General features: G+C 49.7%; 1 protein-coding gene across 1 annotated transcript in view; it reads left to right on the top strand.

The window, feature by feature from the left end:
* LOC119928760 (zinc finger and SCAN domain-containing protein 29-like) overlaps window positions 1-16,995 on the top strand; it is a 29,172-nt gene extending 12,177 nt beyond the window's left edge. The window contains exons 4-8 of the mRNA XM_038747274.1: window positions 310-394; window positions 1,377-2,150; window positions 6,061-6,795; window positions 9,641-10,126; window positions 15,087-16,995. Coding sequence (XP_038603202.1) covers window positions 310-394; window positions 1,377-2,150; window positions 6,061-6,795; window positions 9,641-10,126; window positions 15,087-15,949 — 2,943 coding nt within the window. The 3' untranslated portion in view covers window positions 15,950-16,995. The remainder of the gene's footprint in view (window positions 1-309; window positions 395-1,376; window positions 2,151-6,060; window positions 6,796-9,640; window positions 10,127-15,086) is intronic.
* The last annotated feature ends 341 nt before the right edge of the window (window positions 16,996-17,336 follow it).

The following is a 17,336-nucleotide window of genomic DNA, read 5'->3' as shown; positions in this document are numbered from 1 at the left end:
TGAGCTTACAGTCTAGGGGTCGCACCTTTGCTGCTATCTTGTGTCCCTGTTGTCTTCCCGTCCCGTAGAGCTTTCCTCCCTCCGTCGTTTCCTGTCCTCGTGTTCGCTAAGGTCGGTGGCCTCTTTTGTAGGGGCTCCCTTTTTCCGGACACCCCCGATTGCCCTGAATCTTCTCCATTTCCCCTCCTGAGTTGTCTCCTTCCAGCTTCCTCAGATGGGCGGGTGCGTTAGCTCCCCACCAGCAAGGACTGAGTGAGGGTCTTGGGTGGTTTGGGGGCCTGTGAGCCCGTGCCCTTGTATCTCTCCCAGGAATTCCCGGGCCACCTGAGCCCTGCTCGGAAGAACCTCTACGGGGACATCGGTCAGGAACACCAGGCGAATGAGATCCCTCCTGGTAAGGATGCTTTTCCCGCCGAATAAGAAGCTGAGGGTTGGGAAGTGGACGGAGGCGTGGGGCTGCGGGTGGGTAATAATAATTAACAATAACAATCGTGGTACTCGTTTAGTGCTTTCTATGTGCCAAGCACTGTTCTAAGCTCTGGAGTAGATTCATTCAGTCAATCAATCAATCAATCAATCAATCAATCGTATTTATTGAGCGCTTACTGTGTGCAGAGCACTGTACTAAGCTCTGGGGTAGATTCATTCAATCAATCAATCGTATTTATTGAGCACTTACTGTGTGCAGAGCACTGTACTAAGCGCTTGGGAAGTACAAGTTGGCAACATACAGAGACAGTCCCTACCCAACAGTGGGCTCACAGTCTAGAAGGTCATTTATTGAGCGCTTATTGTGTGGAGAGCACTGTACTAAGTGCTTGGAAAGTACAGTTCAGCAACAAAGAGAGACAATCCCTATCCACAAAGGGCTCACAGTCTAGATACAGGTCATCAGGTTGGACACAGTCCCTGTCCCACATGGGGCTCACACTCTTAATCCCCATTTTACAGATGAGGTAAATGAGACCCAGAGAAGTGAAGTGACTTGCCCAAGGTCACACAGCAGATTATCAATCAATCAATCAATCATATTTGTTGAGCGCTTACTGTGTGCAGAGCATCATCATCATCATCATCATCAATCGTATTTATTGAGCGCTTGCTGTGTGCAGAGCACTGTACTAAGCACTTGGGAAGTCCAAGTTGGCAACATATAGAGACAGTCCCTACCCAACAGTGGGCTCACAGTCTAAAAGATTATGTGGCGGAGCCGGGATTAGAACCCAAGTCCTTCTGACTCCCAAGCCCGTGCTATATCCACTAAACCACGCGGCTTCTCGGTGCCACGCTGCGACTTTGGCATTGTTGATCTGATTGAAATCTGTCCCCGATCCTCACGGGGAACTTTGAAGTGGCAACGTGTCCCTCGTTTGCAGAGCGCCCCGTCCCCAAATCCAGCGTCTCCCCGCTGGAGCCAGGAAGAGAGCCGTGGGACCCCGATCTCCAGGTTTCCAACCGCAGAGAGACCCCGAGAGGCTCCCCTCCAGCCGAGGAGCCGGTGAGACCCGGCTCTCCGTCCGCAAGGAAGGAAGGAAACAGCCGGGAAGAGCGGGAGCAGTGGGATGTGGAGGACGCGAAGGTCTCGGGGGTGCTCTGGGGCTACGAGGAGACCAAGACCTTCCTGGCCATCCTCGGCGAGCCGCAGTTTTCCGAAAAGCTGCGGGCCCGTCGCCGGAACCGCCAGGTGTACCGGGCCGTGGCGGAGCGGCTGTGGGAGCGCGGCTTCCTCCGGACGCTGGAGCAGTGTCGCTACCGGTTCAAAAACCTCCAGACCAGCTACCGCAAAGCGAGGATCAGCCACGCGCCCGCCACCTGCGCCTTCTACGAGGAGATGGGCAGCCTGCTGAGGGGCCGCGCTTCGGCTCTGCCACGCAAGCAGCCCGTCCTGCCTCCTGGGGTTGGTGATGCCAAGCTGAGAGAGCCGGGGAGGTGGAAGCGTGAGGAGGCCGAGGATGAAGCCGGCCTACGGGGCCGCCGGGGCGACCGGAGGGGCTTGGAGGAGCAGATCCGGGATCCCGGTGGCCCCGAGGGCTCGGAGCTCAGGCTGAGGGCCCGGGAGTCCCGTAGCCGCTCTGGTAAGGCCCTCTCTGTTATCGGGGCCCTGGCGGGCACAGCCACATCTCAGAGGGAAACAGAGGCAGCCGAAGCGGGTCAGGAGGGAGTCGACAGACCTAGATCAATCAATCAATCGTATTTATTGAGCGCTTACTGTGTGCAGAGCACTGTACTAAGCGCTTGGGAAGTACAAGTTGGCAACATATAGAGGCAGTCCCTACCCAACAGTGGGCTCACAGTCTAAAAGGGGGAGACCGAGATCAAAACCAAACATACTAACAAAATAAAATAAATAGGATAGATATGGACAAGTAAAATAAATAATAAATAAATAGAGTAATAAATATGTACAAACATATATACATATATACAGGTGCTGTGGGGAAGGGAAGGAGGTAAGATGGGGGGGATAGAAAGGGGGACGAGGGGGAGAGGAATGAAGGGGCTCAGTGTGGGAAGGCCTCCTGGAGGAGGTGAGCTCTCAGTAGGGCCTTGAAGGGAGGAAGAGAGCAAGCTTGGCAGATGTGCGGAGGGAGGGCAGTCCAGGCCAGGGGGATGATGTGGGCAGGGGGACGATGGTGGGACAGGTGAGAACGAGGTACGCTGAGGAGATTAGCGGCAGAGGAGCGGAGGGTGCGGGCTGGGCTGGAGAAGGAGAGAAGGCAGGTGAGGGAGGAGGGGGCGAGGGGATGGATGGACAGCCTGGAAGCCCAGGGTGAGGAGTTTCTGCTTGATGCGCAGATTGATTAGATGCTAGATGCTCATCCCTGCCCTGCTGGTACTTTTCTGTGCCTCCTTGCCCATCAGTTAATCAATCGATGGTCTTTACTGAGCTCTCACCATGGGCAGAGCACTGTACTAAGCGCTTTAGAGTTAACAGAGCTAGCAGAGTTATCTCCTCCAAGAGGCCTTCCCTGACTAAGTCCTGCTCTTCTCCCACTCCCTTCTTTGTCGCCCTGACTTGCTCCTTTTTGTTCATCCCCCATCAATCAATCAATCAATCAATCAATCGTATTTATTGAGCGCTTACTGTGTGCAGAGCACTGTACTAAGCGCTTGGGAAGTACAAGTTGGCAACATATAGAGACAGTCCCTACCCCGACCACACTTAGGCACATATCTGTAATTTATTTATTTATAGTAATGTCTGTCTCCTTCTCTAGACTGTAAGCTCGTTGTGGGCAGGGACTATGTCTGTTTATTCTTATATTGTACTCTTCCAGGCGCCTAGTAGAGTGCACACAGTAAGTGCTCAATATATACAACTGACTGGCTGACTGAGTTGATAGATTAAATTCCTGATTACCCATTTGGGGAAAGTAATCTCTGCTGCCCCTTCTCTGCCAACATATCTGTCATTCATTCATTCATTCAATCGTATTTATTGAGCGCTTACTGTGTGCAGAGCAATGTACTAAGCGCTTGGGAAGTCCAAGTTGGCAACATATAGAGACGGTCCCTACCCAACAGCGGGCTCACAGTCTAGAAGGGGGAGAACAGTCAGTGTGTGAACTCCCAAGAAGATATTTATGATGTATATTACACCAGAATAAAGGTGGCACTTTTTTAAAAAAATTATGTTCTCTCCTGGCTCTGCCACTCTCCTAATTTATGACCCTAGGCAACTCATTTCACTTCTCTGTGCCTTGATTTCTTCATCCGTAAAATGGGAATTCAGTACCACTTCTCTCTCCCACTTAGACTCTGAGCCAGTCCCCTGTGAGGTAGGGACTGTGTCCAACCTGATTATCGTGTATCTATCCCAGGACTCAGTATCATGCTTGGCACATAGTAAGTGCTTAACAAATACCATCGTGGATATTATTATCCAGAGTGGGTGAATTAAGAGCAGGGAACCCCTGGCTCACAAGAATTTCCTGTGTACAGGACAGAGTTAAGCCCGTGCGTCTAACGTGCTACTGCAAATTGATATTATAAATTCCCTTTGAGCTCTTCCGTGGTGATGGTACTTGTTGAGGCCAAGGGAGGAAGGAGCACTGTACTGGGCACTTAGGAAAGTGCAACAGAAGTTCATTTGAGTCACTTCCCTTGCCCTCAAAAGAACAAACAACTTAAGAAATTGTGACTTGGTTTATGTCAACCGTTGGATTTCTCCCTTCTTGCCAGCCTCACCCGATCATAAGACGGCCCAGCAAAGCCTTCCGAAAACTACTGCTTTACACATTTCCAGTGCTCAGTTTTTCATGAAGCGGGTTTCCACTGGAGAGGACACCGTTAGGGGAATTAATAATAATAATAATAATGGCATTTATAAAGCGCTTACTGTGTGCAAAGCACTGTTCTAAGCGCTGGGGAGGTTACAAGGTGATCAGGTTGTCCCATGTGGGGCTCACAGTCTTAATCCCCGTTTTACAGATGAGGTAACTGAGGCTCAGAGAAGTTAAGTGACTTGCCCAAGGTCACACAGCTGACAAGTGGCGGAGCCGGGATTAGAACCCATGACCTCTGACTCCTAAGCCCGGGCTCTTTTTCACTGAGCCACGCTCTTCCGGCTGCGTGGGTCTCTCTAGGAAGAACTCCATCTCCCCCTTCTAGACTGTGAGTCCGCTGTTGGGTAGGGACCGTCTCTATATGTCGCCAACTTGTACTTCCCAAGCGCTTAGTACAGTGCTCTGCACACAGTAAGCGCTCAATAAATGCGATTGAATGAATGAATGAAAGAACTCAATGAAATGGCAAAAGAAATGCTTCTTTGCTGGCACCCAGCCCTGGACAAGGCAAGCACACTGATAAGCCACGTTTTCCTTCATGTGGGGTTTGTCAAGAGTATAACCTCGCATTATAGAACTGAGTATATTCTTGTTATTCAGCCTTTGTTCGCTTGCTCAATTCTTATTCAGTCACTGGTATTTATTGAACCATTTATTGTGTAGTAAGCGCTTCCTATTCTCCTTCCTATTTAGCCTGTGAGTTCCATGTGGGACAGGACCTGTGTCTGACGTAGGTATTCTGCATCTACCCCAGCACTTAGAATGGTACTTTAATTCATTCAGTCGTATTTATTGACCACTTACTGTGTGCAGAGCACTGTACTAAGCGCCTGGGAAGTACAAATTGGCAACATATAGAGACAGTCCCTACCCAACAGCGGGCTCACAGTCTAGAAGGGGAAGACAGACCACAAAACAAAACATATTAACAAAATAAAATAAATAGAATAGTAAATACGTACAAGTAAAATAGAGTAATAAATATGTACAAACATATACAGGTGCTTTGGGGGGGAAAAGAGGTGAGGCGGGGGGATGGGAAGGGGGAGGAGGGGGAGAGGACACATAATGTTTAACAAATACCCAAGTCACATTTTATTTATTTTATTATGGTATTTGTTAAGCGCTTACTATGCGCTTACTAAGCACTGGGGGTAGATACAATATAATCAGTTTGGACGCAGCCCAAGTCCCCCATGGAGCTCAAAGTCTGAATGTCCATTTTACAGGAGAGGTAACTGAGGCACAAAAAAGTGAGGTGACTTGCCCAAGGTCACACAGCAAAGTGGTGCAGCTGAGACTGGAACCCAGGTCCTTCTGACTCCCAGCCCCATGCTCTATCCACTAGGCCATGATATTACAGTCCATCACATCCCTTTCCTTCGTCGCTAATTTTCTCAGCACCCTCTTTTAGACACCGGCCCATCAGAGCTCCTAAAAAGTGAGGGGGGGAAAAGAAATTTCCTCTTCTCCCCACACATTCCTTCTACAAATTCCCCACTGCGCAAGAGAAGAGACTCCCAAGCGTAGACCAAATTTTAGTTGCCGGTGCCTTACTTTGGGCCTTTACAACCAACTTTGAGCCCACTGTTGGGTAGGGGCTGTCTCTATACGTTGCCGACTTGTACTTCCCAAGCGCTTAGTACAGTGCTCTGCACACAGTCAGCGCTCAATGAATGCGATTGATTGATTGATTACTGTTATCACCCCAAGTCCCATCCCCTCCATCACCAAGGCCTCGCCCCTGACGATCTTTCGATCTCTTCCTCCCCAGGATTTCCAGTTCCCCGAACGAATGCAACCCCACCCAAGAAGCCCGGGAAAGACCCATGGAAGCCGGGTCTTCCCAGGACCGAGGAGAGCGAGCGCTCCGGAGGCTCCCGGCCCGGAGGGGAGCGAAAAGCCTGCCAGATCCCGGCACGGAAGGAAGCGAAGACCTGGGGAGACCAAGAGCCGGGCAATGTGGAGGATGAGAGGTATGCAGGCGTGCACTGGGGCTACGAGGAAACCAAGATTTTCCTGGCAATCCTGGGCGAGGCTCCGTTCTCCGAGAAGCTCCGGACCTGTCACCGCAACAGCCAGGTGTACCGGGCCATAGCGGAGCGGCTGCAGGAGCGCGGCTTCCTCCGGACGCTGGAGCAGTGTCGCTACAGGTTCAAAAACCTCCAGACCAGCTATCGCAAAGCCAGGACCGGCCGCCCTCCAGGGACCTGCCCTTTCTACGAGGAGATTGCTACCCTGATGCGGGCCCGAGCGGCTGCCAAACCCACCTATGCCCTGAGGGAAGGGGCACCTCCTCCTCCACCACCGCTCCCAAATCCTCCTCCTGCCCTTCCTTCTCCTGGGAGTGTGAGGAGGGATGCCAAGCGGGAGCAAGGATCCTGGGAGCACCAGGAGACGCCGGATGAGGCCGTGACAGAGGCTCGCGACCGCGATGAGGTGGAGCTGAAGGAGCCGAGCCCGGAGCCCGATAGCCCCAGCGCCTCGGCCCAGTTTCACAGCCGCACAGGTGGGAATTGCCCAGTAAATGAGCCGTTGCCTCCTCCAAAACCAGAAAGGCAATGGGGAGGCAGTGCCCAGCCTTGCCAGGCTTCCTGTGTTCCCCAGCACACCATGGTGGGGGGAGGAAGCCCCCCTATTTCTACCCAACACCCAAGCCGCTGGAAGCCAAAGTATCAATAAATAATAATAATAATAATAATAATAATAATGGCATTTATTAAGCGCTTACTATTTGCAAAGCACTGTTCTAAGCACTGGGGAGGCTACAATAATAATAATAATGATGATGATGGCATTTATTAAGCGCTTACTATGTGCAAAGCACTGTTCTAAGCACTGGGGAGGCTACAATAATAATAATAATAATGATGGCATATATTAAGCGCTTACTATGTGCAAAGCACTGTTCTAAGCGCCGGGGAGGCTACAGAGTAATCAGGTTGTCCCACAGAGGGCTCACAGTCAATCCTCATTTTACAGATGAGGTAACTGAGGCCCAGAGAAGTGAAGTGACTTGCCCAAAGTCACACAGCTGGCAATTGGCAGACCTGGGATTTGAACCCATGACTTCAGACTTCAAAGCCTGTGCTCTTTTCCACTGAGCCACGCTGCTTCTCTAGATAAATAATAATTATTCTCTAAATAATAATAATAACTGTGGTTATTATTAGACTGTGAGCCCACTGTTGGGTAGGGACTGTCTCTATATGTTGCCAACTTGTACTTCCCAAGCGCTTAGTACAGTGCTGTGCACACAGTAAGCACTCAATAAATACGGTTGATTGACTGATTGGTATTTGTTAATCGCTTACTCTGTGCCAAGCACTATACTAAGCGCTGGGGTGGATACAAGCAAATCGGGTTGGACACGGTCCCTTGTCCCATGTGGGGCTCACAGTCTCCGTCCCTATTTTACAGATGAGGTAACTGTGGCACAGAGAAGTGAAGTGACTTGCCCTGGGTCCCACAGAAGACATGTGGCAGAGCCAGAATTAGAACCCAGGACCTTCTGACTCTCAGGGCCGTGCTGTAGGGAGAGAGAGAGAGAGATGAGGAGAAGCAAGCCCGCTTTGTCCCTCACGTCTTTAGGGTGTGACTGTTGGGCTAGCTGGGTGTAGAGAAGCAGCGTGGCTCAGTGGAAAGATCCCGGGCTTTGGAGTCAGAGGTCATGGGTTCAAATCCCAGCTCCGCCACTTGTCAGCTGTGTGACTTTGGGCAAGTCACTTCACTTCTCTGGGCCTCAGTTACCTCATCTGCAAAATGGGGGTTAAGACTGTGAGCCCCCCGTGGGACAACCTGATCACCTTGTAACCTCCACCAGCGCTTAGAACGGTGCTTTGCACATAATAAGCGCTTAATAAATGCCATTCTTATTATTATTATTTGTGGGAGCACTTTCAGGGAGGCACCCATGTATGACAGTTAGTCAAACCTGGCCATGCCCAGCATTTCTAGGTTGCTCCTGGGAGGTTGCCACATCACCCTGGGGGTTACACTTGGTTCCCATTTTGCCCGAAACTTTGATCTTCGCCGTGGCCCTGAGTAAATCTCTCCCTCTCTCACCTCCTACCCATTGCCTTCGTGTTTTTCATGGAAATGTACGCGGGAAAGAGAAGCAGCGTGGCCTAATGGTTAGAGCTCGGGCCTGGAAATCAGAAGGACCTGGGTTCTAATCCCGGCTCTGCCACTTGTCTGCTGGGTGACCTTGGGCAAGTAACTTCACTTCACTGGGCCTCAGTTCCCTCATCTGGAACATGGGGGTTAAGTCCCTGAGCCCCATGTGGAACAAGGGACTGGGTCCAACCCGATTTGCTTGTATCCACCCCAGCGCTTAGTATGGTGCCTGGCACATAGTAAGCGCTTAAAAAATACAGTCATTATTCTTATTATTTCAAGTCCTTGTGGGGCCCAGGAGATGGTGAATAAAGGGAGAGAAGGTGATGTAGAAAGGAGTGGGAGAAGAGGAAATGAGGGCTTAATCAGGGAAGGCCTCCTGGAGGGGATGTGCCTCTCATGGTATTTCTCAGGAAATGACTGCTGCAAAGCAGGTGGGATGCAGCATGGCTTAGTGGAAAGAGCCCGGGCTTTGGAGTCAGAGGACATGGGTTCTAATCCCGCCTCTGCCACCTGTCTGCTGTGTGACCTTGGGCAAGTCATTTAACTTCTCTGTGCCTCAGTGACCCCATCTGTAAATGGGGATTGAGACTGTGAACCCCACATGGGACCACGTGCTTACCTTGTATCTACACTAGAGCTTAGAATGGTGCTTGGCACGTAGTAAGCGCTTAACACATACCATAATTCTTTATCAATCAATCAATCAATCATATTTATTGAGCGATTACTGTGTGCACAGCACTGGACTAAGCGCTTGGGAAGTCCAAGTTGGCAACATCTAGAGACGGTCCCTACCCAACAGTGGGCTCACAGTCTAAAAGGGGGAGACAGAGAACAAAACCGAACATACTAACAAAATAAAATAAATGGAATAGATATGTACAGGTAAAATAAATAAATAGAGTAATAAATATGTACAAACATATATACATATATACAGGTGCTGTGGGGAAGGGAAGGAGGTAAGATGGGGGGATGGAGAGGGCGACGAGGGGGAGAAGAAGGAAGGGGCTCAGTCTGGGAAGGCCTCCTGGAGGAGGTGAGCTCTCAGTAGGGCCTTGAAGGGAGTACTTCTAACAGCCCTCATTGATCCTGTTGTTTCCTGTACCACTGATTGGATGGGTCTGAGCTGACTGTACTGTCCGTCACCTAGTACAGCGGTTGGCACCAGTAGGTACTTTACAGATACCACAGTTATCATTTTTAATATTATTCCCCTTCTCCCCTGGCGTCAGGTGTGCACTGGGGCTACGAAGAAACCAGGGCCTTCCTCGCCATTCTGGAGGAGTCTCGGTTTTACGAAAAACTGCGAACCCGTCACCCGAACCGTCAGGTGTACCGGGCCGTGGCAGAGCGGCTCCGGGAACGTGGCTTCCTCCGGACGCTGGAGCAGTGCCGAACCAAATTCAACAGCCTCCAGACGAGCTACCGGAAAGCCAGGAGCAGCCGCGTGCCAGAGACCTGTCCCTTCTACGGGGAGATGGATTCGTTGGTCAACGCCCGGGCAGCCGCCGCACTGGCTGACCCGCCGAGGGATGTGGAGGAATCCTGCGGGAAGCCGGTGCCTGGACCAGAAGGCCACAACCACGACAACTGGCAGAGGATGGAGATTGCGGGCGAGACCCCGATGGAAGGAGGGGACGGTGACCGAATGGGTATCGGGGAGCTCACCCAGGACCCCAGGAGCCCCAGGACTCCGAGTCTTTTCCGAGGCTGCGGTGGTAAGCACTCATTCGTTCATTCAATCGTATTTATTGAGCGCTTACTGTGTGCAGAGCACTGGACTGAGCGCTTGGGAAGTACAATCAATCAATCATATTTATTGAGCGCTTACTGTGTGCAGAGCACTGGACTCAGCGCTTGGGAAGTCCAAGTTGGCAACATATAGAGACAGTCCCGACCCAACAGTGGGCTCACAGTCTAAAAGGGGGAGACAGAGAACAAAACCAAACATACTAACAAAATAAAATAAATAGAATAGATATGTACAAGTAAAATAAATATAGTCAATCAATCAATCAATCATATTTATTGAGCGCTTACTGTGTGCAGAGCACTGGACTCAGCGCTTGGGAAGTCCAAGTTGGCAACATATAGAGACAGTCCCGACCCAACAGTGGGCGCACAGTCTAAAAGGGGGAGACAGAGAACAAAACCAAACATACTAACAAAATAAAATAAATAGAATAGATATGTACAAGTAAAATAAATAAATAAATAAATAAATAGAGTAATAAATGTGTGCAAACATATATACAGGCGCTGTGGGGAAGGGAAGGAGGTAAGATGGGGGGATGGAGAGGGGGAGAGGAAGGAAGGGGCTCAGTCTGGGAAGGCCTCCTGGAGGAGGTGAGCTCTCAGTAGGGCCTTGAGCTCTCAGTAGGGCAGTTGACAACATCTAGAGACGGTCCCTGCCCAACAACGGGCTCACAGTCTCGAAGGGGGAGACAGACAACAAAACAAAACATGAGAAGCAGCGTGGCTCAGTGGAAAGGGCCCGGGCTTTGGAGTCAGAGGTCAGGGGTTCAAATCCCTGCTCCGCCAATTGTCAGCTGGGTGACTTTGGGCAAGTCACTTCACTTCTGTGGGCCTCAGTTCCCTCCTTTGTAAAATGGTGATTAAGACTGTGAGCCCCATGTGGGACAACCTGATCACCTTGTGTCCCCCCGGCGCTTAGAACAGTGCTTTGCACATAGTAAACGCTTAACAAATACTATCATTAGTAGTAGTAGTAGTAGTAGTAGTAGTAGTAGTAGTAGCCCACTGTTGGGTAGGGACTGTCTCTATATGTTGCCAAATTGTACTTCCCAAGCGCTTAGTACAGTGCTCTGCACACAGTAAGCGCTCAATAAATACGATTGATGATGATAGTAGTAGTATTATGTAGACAGGTGTCAAAATTATCAGAACAAATAGAATTAAAGCTATAAGGACATCATTAACAAAATAAATAGTAAATATGTACAAGTAAAATAGAGTAATAAATCTGTACAAATATATATACAGGTGCTGTGGGGAGGGGAAGGAGGTAGGGCTGGCGGGGGGGGAGAGTGTATACAATATCTGGGGTCATCAAGTGGACTAGAAGTCAGAAGGCTGGGATTCCAGTTGTTGCTCTGGTACTTACGAGCTGAAGGCTCTAGGTTCATTTCTCCCCGCTCAACTCTGTATTGTGAGCTCGAGAAATCCTGACCCGACCCTCACTGACCCCCACCGTAGGAGAGTTTGACCCTCCTTCTAACGCTGGATTAATGTGGCCAGTTCCTTTCTTGTGATTCCACTGAGTGAACCTAGAGCCAGGGTACTCCGACTGCTAGAAATTTTCCTTGAGCAGGGCACAGTTCAATTTCGGCCACTCTAAGCTTTGGATTAGACTGTCAGCCCCATGAGGGAGTGTGTCTGACCTAATCAATGTGTATAATAATGATGGCATTTATTAAGAAGTGAAGTGACTTGCCCAAAGTCACCCAGCTGACAATTGGCAGAGCCGGGATTTGAACCCATGACCTCTGACTCCAAAGCCCATGATCTTTCCACTGAGCCACGCTGCTTCTCTATATAATAATAATGGCATTATTAAGCACTTATTATGTACAGAGCACTGTTCTAAATGCTGCGGAGGTTACAAGGTGATCAGGTTGTCCCACGGGGGGCTCACAGTCTTCATCCCCATTTTACAGATGAGGTAACTGAGGCACAAAGAAGTGAAGTGACTTGCCCAAAGTCACCCAGCTGACAATTGGCGGAGCCGGGATTTGAACGCGTGACCTCTGACTCCAAAGCCCGTGATCTTTCCACTGAGCCACGCTGCTTCTCTATTTAATAATAATGGCATTTATTAAGCGCTTACTATGTGCAAAGCACTGTTCTAAACGCTGGAGAGGTTACAAGGTGATCAGGTTGTCCCATGGGGGGCTCACAGTCTTCATCCCCATTTTACAGATGAGGTAACTGAGGCACAAAGAAGTGAAGTGAGTTGCCCAAAGTCACACAGCTGACAATTGGGGGAGCCGGGATTTGAACCCGTGACCTCTGACTCCAAAGCCCGTGATCTTTCCACTGAGCCACGCTGCTTCTTTATATCTAACCCTAGCGCTTAGAACAGTGCTTGACACATAGTGAGTGCTAGACAAATCCCGTAATTATTACCGTAGTCATTACAGTAAAATGCCATTGTGTCAGGCATTCATATTTATTGAGCGCTTCTTGTGTGCAGAGCTCTGTACTAAGCCCTTGGGAGACTAGAGAAGCAGCATGGCCTGGTGGATAAAACACTCAAAGCCTAAGAAGTAGAAAACAAAAGCAGTTAGCTTAGTGGATAGAGCATGGATTTGGGAGTCAGAAGGACCTGGGTTCTAATCCCACCTCTGCCACTTGTCTGCTGGGAGACCTTGGATAAGTGATTTCATCTGGAAAATGGGGATTAAGACTGTGAACCCCTAGTGGAACAGGGACTGAGTCCCACCGGCTTACAGCATGGCCTAATGTCAAGAGCCCACACTTGGGAGTCAGAGGACGTGGGTTCTAATCCCGGCTCTGCCACTTATCTCCTGTGTGACTTTGGGCAAGTCACTTAACTTCTCTCTGCCTCAGTTACCTCATCTGCAAAATGGGGATTAAGACTGTGAGCCCCACACGGGACAACCAAATTACCTTGTATCTACCCCAGCGCTTAGAACAGTGCTTGGCACAAAGTAAGGTGCTTAATAAATACTGTAATTATTATTATTATTATTAACTTGCATCTACCCCAGTGCTTAGAACAGTGCTTGGCACAAAGTAAGATGCTTAATAAATACTATAATTATTATTATAATTATTATTACGTTGCATCTACCCCAGTGCTTAGAACAGTGCCTGGCAAAGAGTAAGCACTTAAAAAATATCACAATTATTATTATTACAATACGAAACAGAGTGGCTCAGTGGAAAGAGCACGGGCTTTGGAGTCACAGGTCATGGGTTCAAACCCCGGCTCCACCAGTTGTCAGCTGTGTGACTTAAGCCAAGTCACTTCACTTCTCTGGGCCTCAGTTAACTCATCTGTAAAATGGGGATGAAGACCGTGAGCCCCCCGAGGAACAATCTGATCACCTTGTAACCTCCCCAGCACTTAGAACAGTGCTTTGCACATAGTAAGCGCTTAATAAATGCCATTATTATTATTATTATTATTATTAAATAGACATATACCCAATGTGAGCCAGCATATCTGCCCAGGTCACTGAGGGAGATATTATCTAGGCCGGACTTACCCATTTAGGGGAATGACCAAGACAGTCCTCAATTCCACTTTCCTTCCTACTTTCCTTCCCTGATTTTTTTTCCTGTGGACATTAACCCTTCCTGAGCCTTGAAGTCTCCAGGCAGTGGAGTTTTGGAAACCCGGGTTTGCGACTCACTCCATATCACTCAGTCCCCCGTTCGGAATCTCGGTGTCGTCCAAACAGCTGACATCCCAAAGTTTAGCTTCGTCAGAAATAATGAGTGGGATTTCTCCGTGGGCTAGGGGAGGGAACATTAATGGCACCAGTATTTCCTTGAAACTCAGAATCGGGACTCACTCCCCGTCACTCAGGGTCCCATCTTGAATTTCAGTGTCTTTCCATACAGTTTATCAGTCAGTCGATCGGTGGTATTTATTGAACGCTCACCATGTGCAGAACATCGTACTAAGCGCCTGGGAGAGTACGGTACAACAGAGCAGGCACATTCCCTGTAACCTCCCACCTTGTAACCTCCCCAGCGCTTAGAACAGTGCTTTGCACATAGTAAGCACTTAATAAATGCCATTATTATTATTATTATTATTATTATTATTATTCCCTGCCCGCAGTGAGCTGATGTCCCAAAGTTTAACTTGATCAGAAATAGCAAGGGTGAGTTCTGTGGGCTAGGAGAGGGAGTGGTAATTGCCCCAATATTTCCTCAGTGTTAATAGCAACAATACAATAATAATAATTGTGGTACTTGTTAAGTGCTCACTATTTGCCAAGCACTCTTCTAAGTGATGGAGTAGTCGTAATCCCTGCCCCACATGGGCATCTAAGTCTTAATCCCCATTTTACAGATGAGGTCGTAACTGAGGCCTGGAGAAGTGAAGTGACTTGCCCAAGTTCACACAACACAGAGAAGCACCGTGGCTCAGTGGAAAGAGCCCGGGCTTTGGAGTCAGAGGTCATGGGTTCAAATCCCGGCTCCGCCACTTGTCAGCTGTGTGACTTTGGGCAAGTCACTTCACTTCTCTGGGTCTCAGTTCCCTCATCTGTAAAATGGGGATTAAGACTGTGAGCCCCCCGTGGGACGACCTGATTACCTTGTAACCTCCCCCGCGCTTAGAGCAGTGCTTTGCACATAGCGCTTAATAAATGCCTTAAAAATAAAAGTGGTGGAGGCGGGATTAGAACCCAGGTCCTTCTGACTCCCAAGCCTGTGCTCTATCTATTAGGCAATGCTAAAATACAACAACAGACCACATCCTCAACAAGGATCATTTTTTCCCAGGTCGAAAAGCCTCAGTATAGAAATTCTGTTTCAGTCTGGAAACTTCCCTGCTCCCAGCCCCTTCCCTGAGGCAGCTCAACTGTGTAAGCCTAAATTTTTCCCCCCAGTTCTCCATAACCTTTTCCCTTCCTTCAGCATAGGGGAAAGTGATTGATTACATTTTTACAATTCTTGCAGAATTGAGCATCAAGAGGAAGAACAAAGAAGAGCGTCCAAAGCAGGACATCCCTTGCAAAGCGGCACCGCGAGGGATATTCTCAGAAAACTCTGAAATGCCCAAGCTTCCGAACTGGGGAAAAAGTTGCGAAAATGAGTACATACTGGGCAGACAGTGGGAGAAATACCCGGGAAAGAGATCGGGGAAACCTGCCTGCCCGGAGGAATTACAAGCCTTCTTAGTTCAGAAGGTAACCTCCACTGAAGGGAAGCCATATAAGTGTATGGAGTGTGGAAAAAGCTTCAGTTGGAAGTCTCACCTCGCCACCCATCAGCGAATCCACACCGGAGAGAAACCCTACAAGTGTCTCGAATGCGGGAAGAGCTTCAGTTGGCGGTCGCACCTCAACACCCACCTGAGGATCCACACGGGAGAAAAACCCTACAAATGCCTCGAATGCGGGAAGGACTTCAGTGACGGGGCAGGCCTCACGGCCCACCGGAGGATCCACACGGGAGAGAAGCCCTACACGTGTGACGTGTGTGGGAAAAGTTTCAGACTCAGCCCCAGCCTGGTCGTACACCAGAGGATCCACACGGGAGAAAAACCTTATAAGTGTAGTGAGTGTGGCAAGAGCTTCAACAACAGTTCCCACTTCAGCGCTCACTGGCGAACGCACACGGGAGAGAAACCCCACGAATGCCCCGAGTGCGGAAAGAGCTTCAGTAAAGGCTCGGCCCTCACCAAACACCGGAGGATCCACGTGAGGGAGAAGCTCCCACTGCAGCCTCGGCTCAACCGTCCTCCGGGAACCCCTTGTGGGAGGGATCCTGTCAGCGTGTTAAGTTTGGGAAGACCCGCCGGCAAAGAACGCACCTTCTAGCCCGCAATAGACGCTCCCGGTTGAGGAAAAATGCAGCCCACGGGTTCCCAAAAGTCTCCTGCCGGGTCTGAGGCCCGGGCATGTCGGTTGGCACTATTTGCCCTCGCCAGCTGTGTGTCTTCGACTCACTGCACGGATCTCTGTCCTCCTCCTCTGTGCCTCAGATTCCCTGTCGGTACAATTTGGGGGAAGAATTCCACTAAAGACATCGCCTCCTTCTTCCTCCCTCTATATAGCAATGCTCAGTCCTTGCTACATAGCGGTTGCACTTCAAGGGCTAAAAGTAGCTCTTTCCCTCACCTTCCCATCTTGGAATGTGGCAGGGGTCTCCAGTCCTTAGTATTGATACCCCTCTCCATGAATAAACCACTTAATTAGATTCAAAGCACTGGGCTGGGCCCCAAGTGGCGGGAAAGTGGCAAGAGAAACCAGGAAATGACTTTCCCATTTTGAAGTCAGGTCGGTCCGGGGTGGGGAAAGATATTTTTTTTTCCATTTTGTACAAGGCAGCGAGAGCAGCGGTGCTTCCAACTTGTGATTTTTGGTCTCCGTGGGCGGAGTCGCAAAACCCGGCGGCGGCAGATCAGGTAGCGGAGTTTCAGGGATTGAGCCGGGCTAGAGCACCGCACGGCCCCGAGGTCTGAGTTCCGAGCCAAGCCCGAGGACCGTAGATCCGTCCTTGGCCTAAAATCAGGCTGGGCCTGAGGTATCCCGCGGCAGGCTGGAGGAGTAAAAGCGGGAACTGGAACTCATCCCGGGGAGATGTTCATTTGTAGATGTGTATGATAAGACCTCAGTCGTGCCTACAGGAAGCCGTCAGGCCCGGGAGACGCCAATCAGAGAAGGGACCACTAAGATGGCTTAGTTTGGGGTTTTAAGCCTTCCCCGGAGGCCTGCAGAATTCATGCCCCTCTTGGAAACCGGGTAATGCAGAAAGCGAGGGCTTCACTAATTCATCCTCCTAATGTTAACCGTTACACAGAATGAGGCCTTAGACTATGGTGAATGTAATCCCTGCTCTCTTTATTATCCTAATAAAATAGTACTTACCGTCCATCGCCTTTTTCGCGTGAAGTGGAAGTTTAAGACGCTCAAGAGGGTGTTTGTCAGAAGGAATGAGAACCCTTATGTTGAAGTCTAAACCCAGCTTGAGTTGTGTAAGAGGAAAAGTAAGGTGCCGATGACAATAGTAATAATAGTGTTCGTTAAGCACTTACTATGTACCAGGCACTGTACTAAGCGCTGGGGTGGATACAAGTAAATCAGGTTGGACACAGTCCCTGTCCCACATGGGGCTCGGAGTCCCAATCCCCATTTTACAGATCCCGGCTCTGCCAGTTGTCAGCTGTGTGACTTTGGGCAAGTCACTTCACTTCTCTGGGCCTCA

This window comes from Tachyglossus aculeatus, chromosome 5 (genome assembly GCF_015852505.1).
Source record: "Tachyglossus aculeatus isolate mTacAcu1 chromosome 5, mTacAcu1.pri, whole genome shotgun sequence".
Classification (NCBI taxonomy): domain Eukaryota; kingdom Metazoa; phylum Chordata; class Mammalia; order Monotremata; family Tachyglossidae; genus Tachyglossus; species Tachyglossus aculeatus.
The sequence above is the reverse complement of the archived record's forward strand: the minus strand, read 5'-3'. Positions and strand labels throughout refer to the sequence as shown.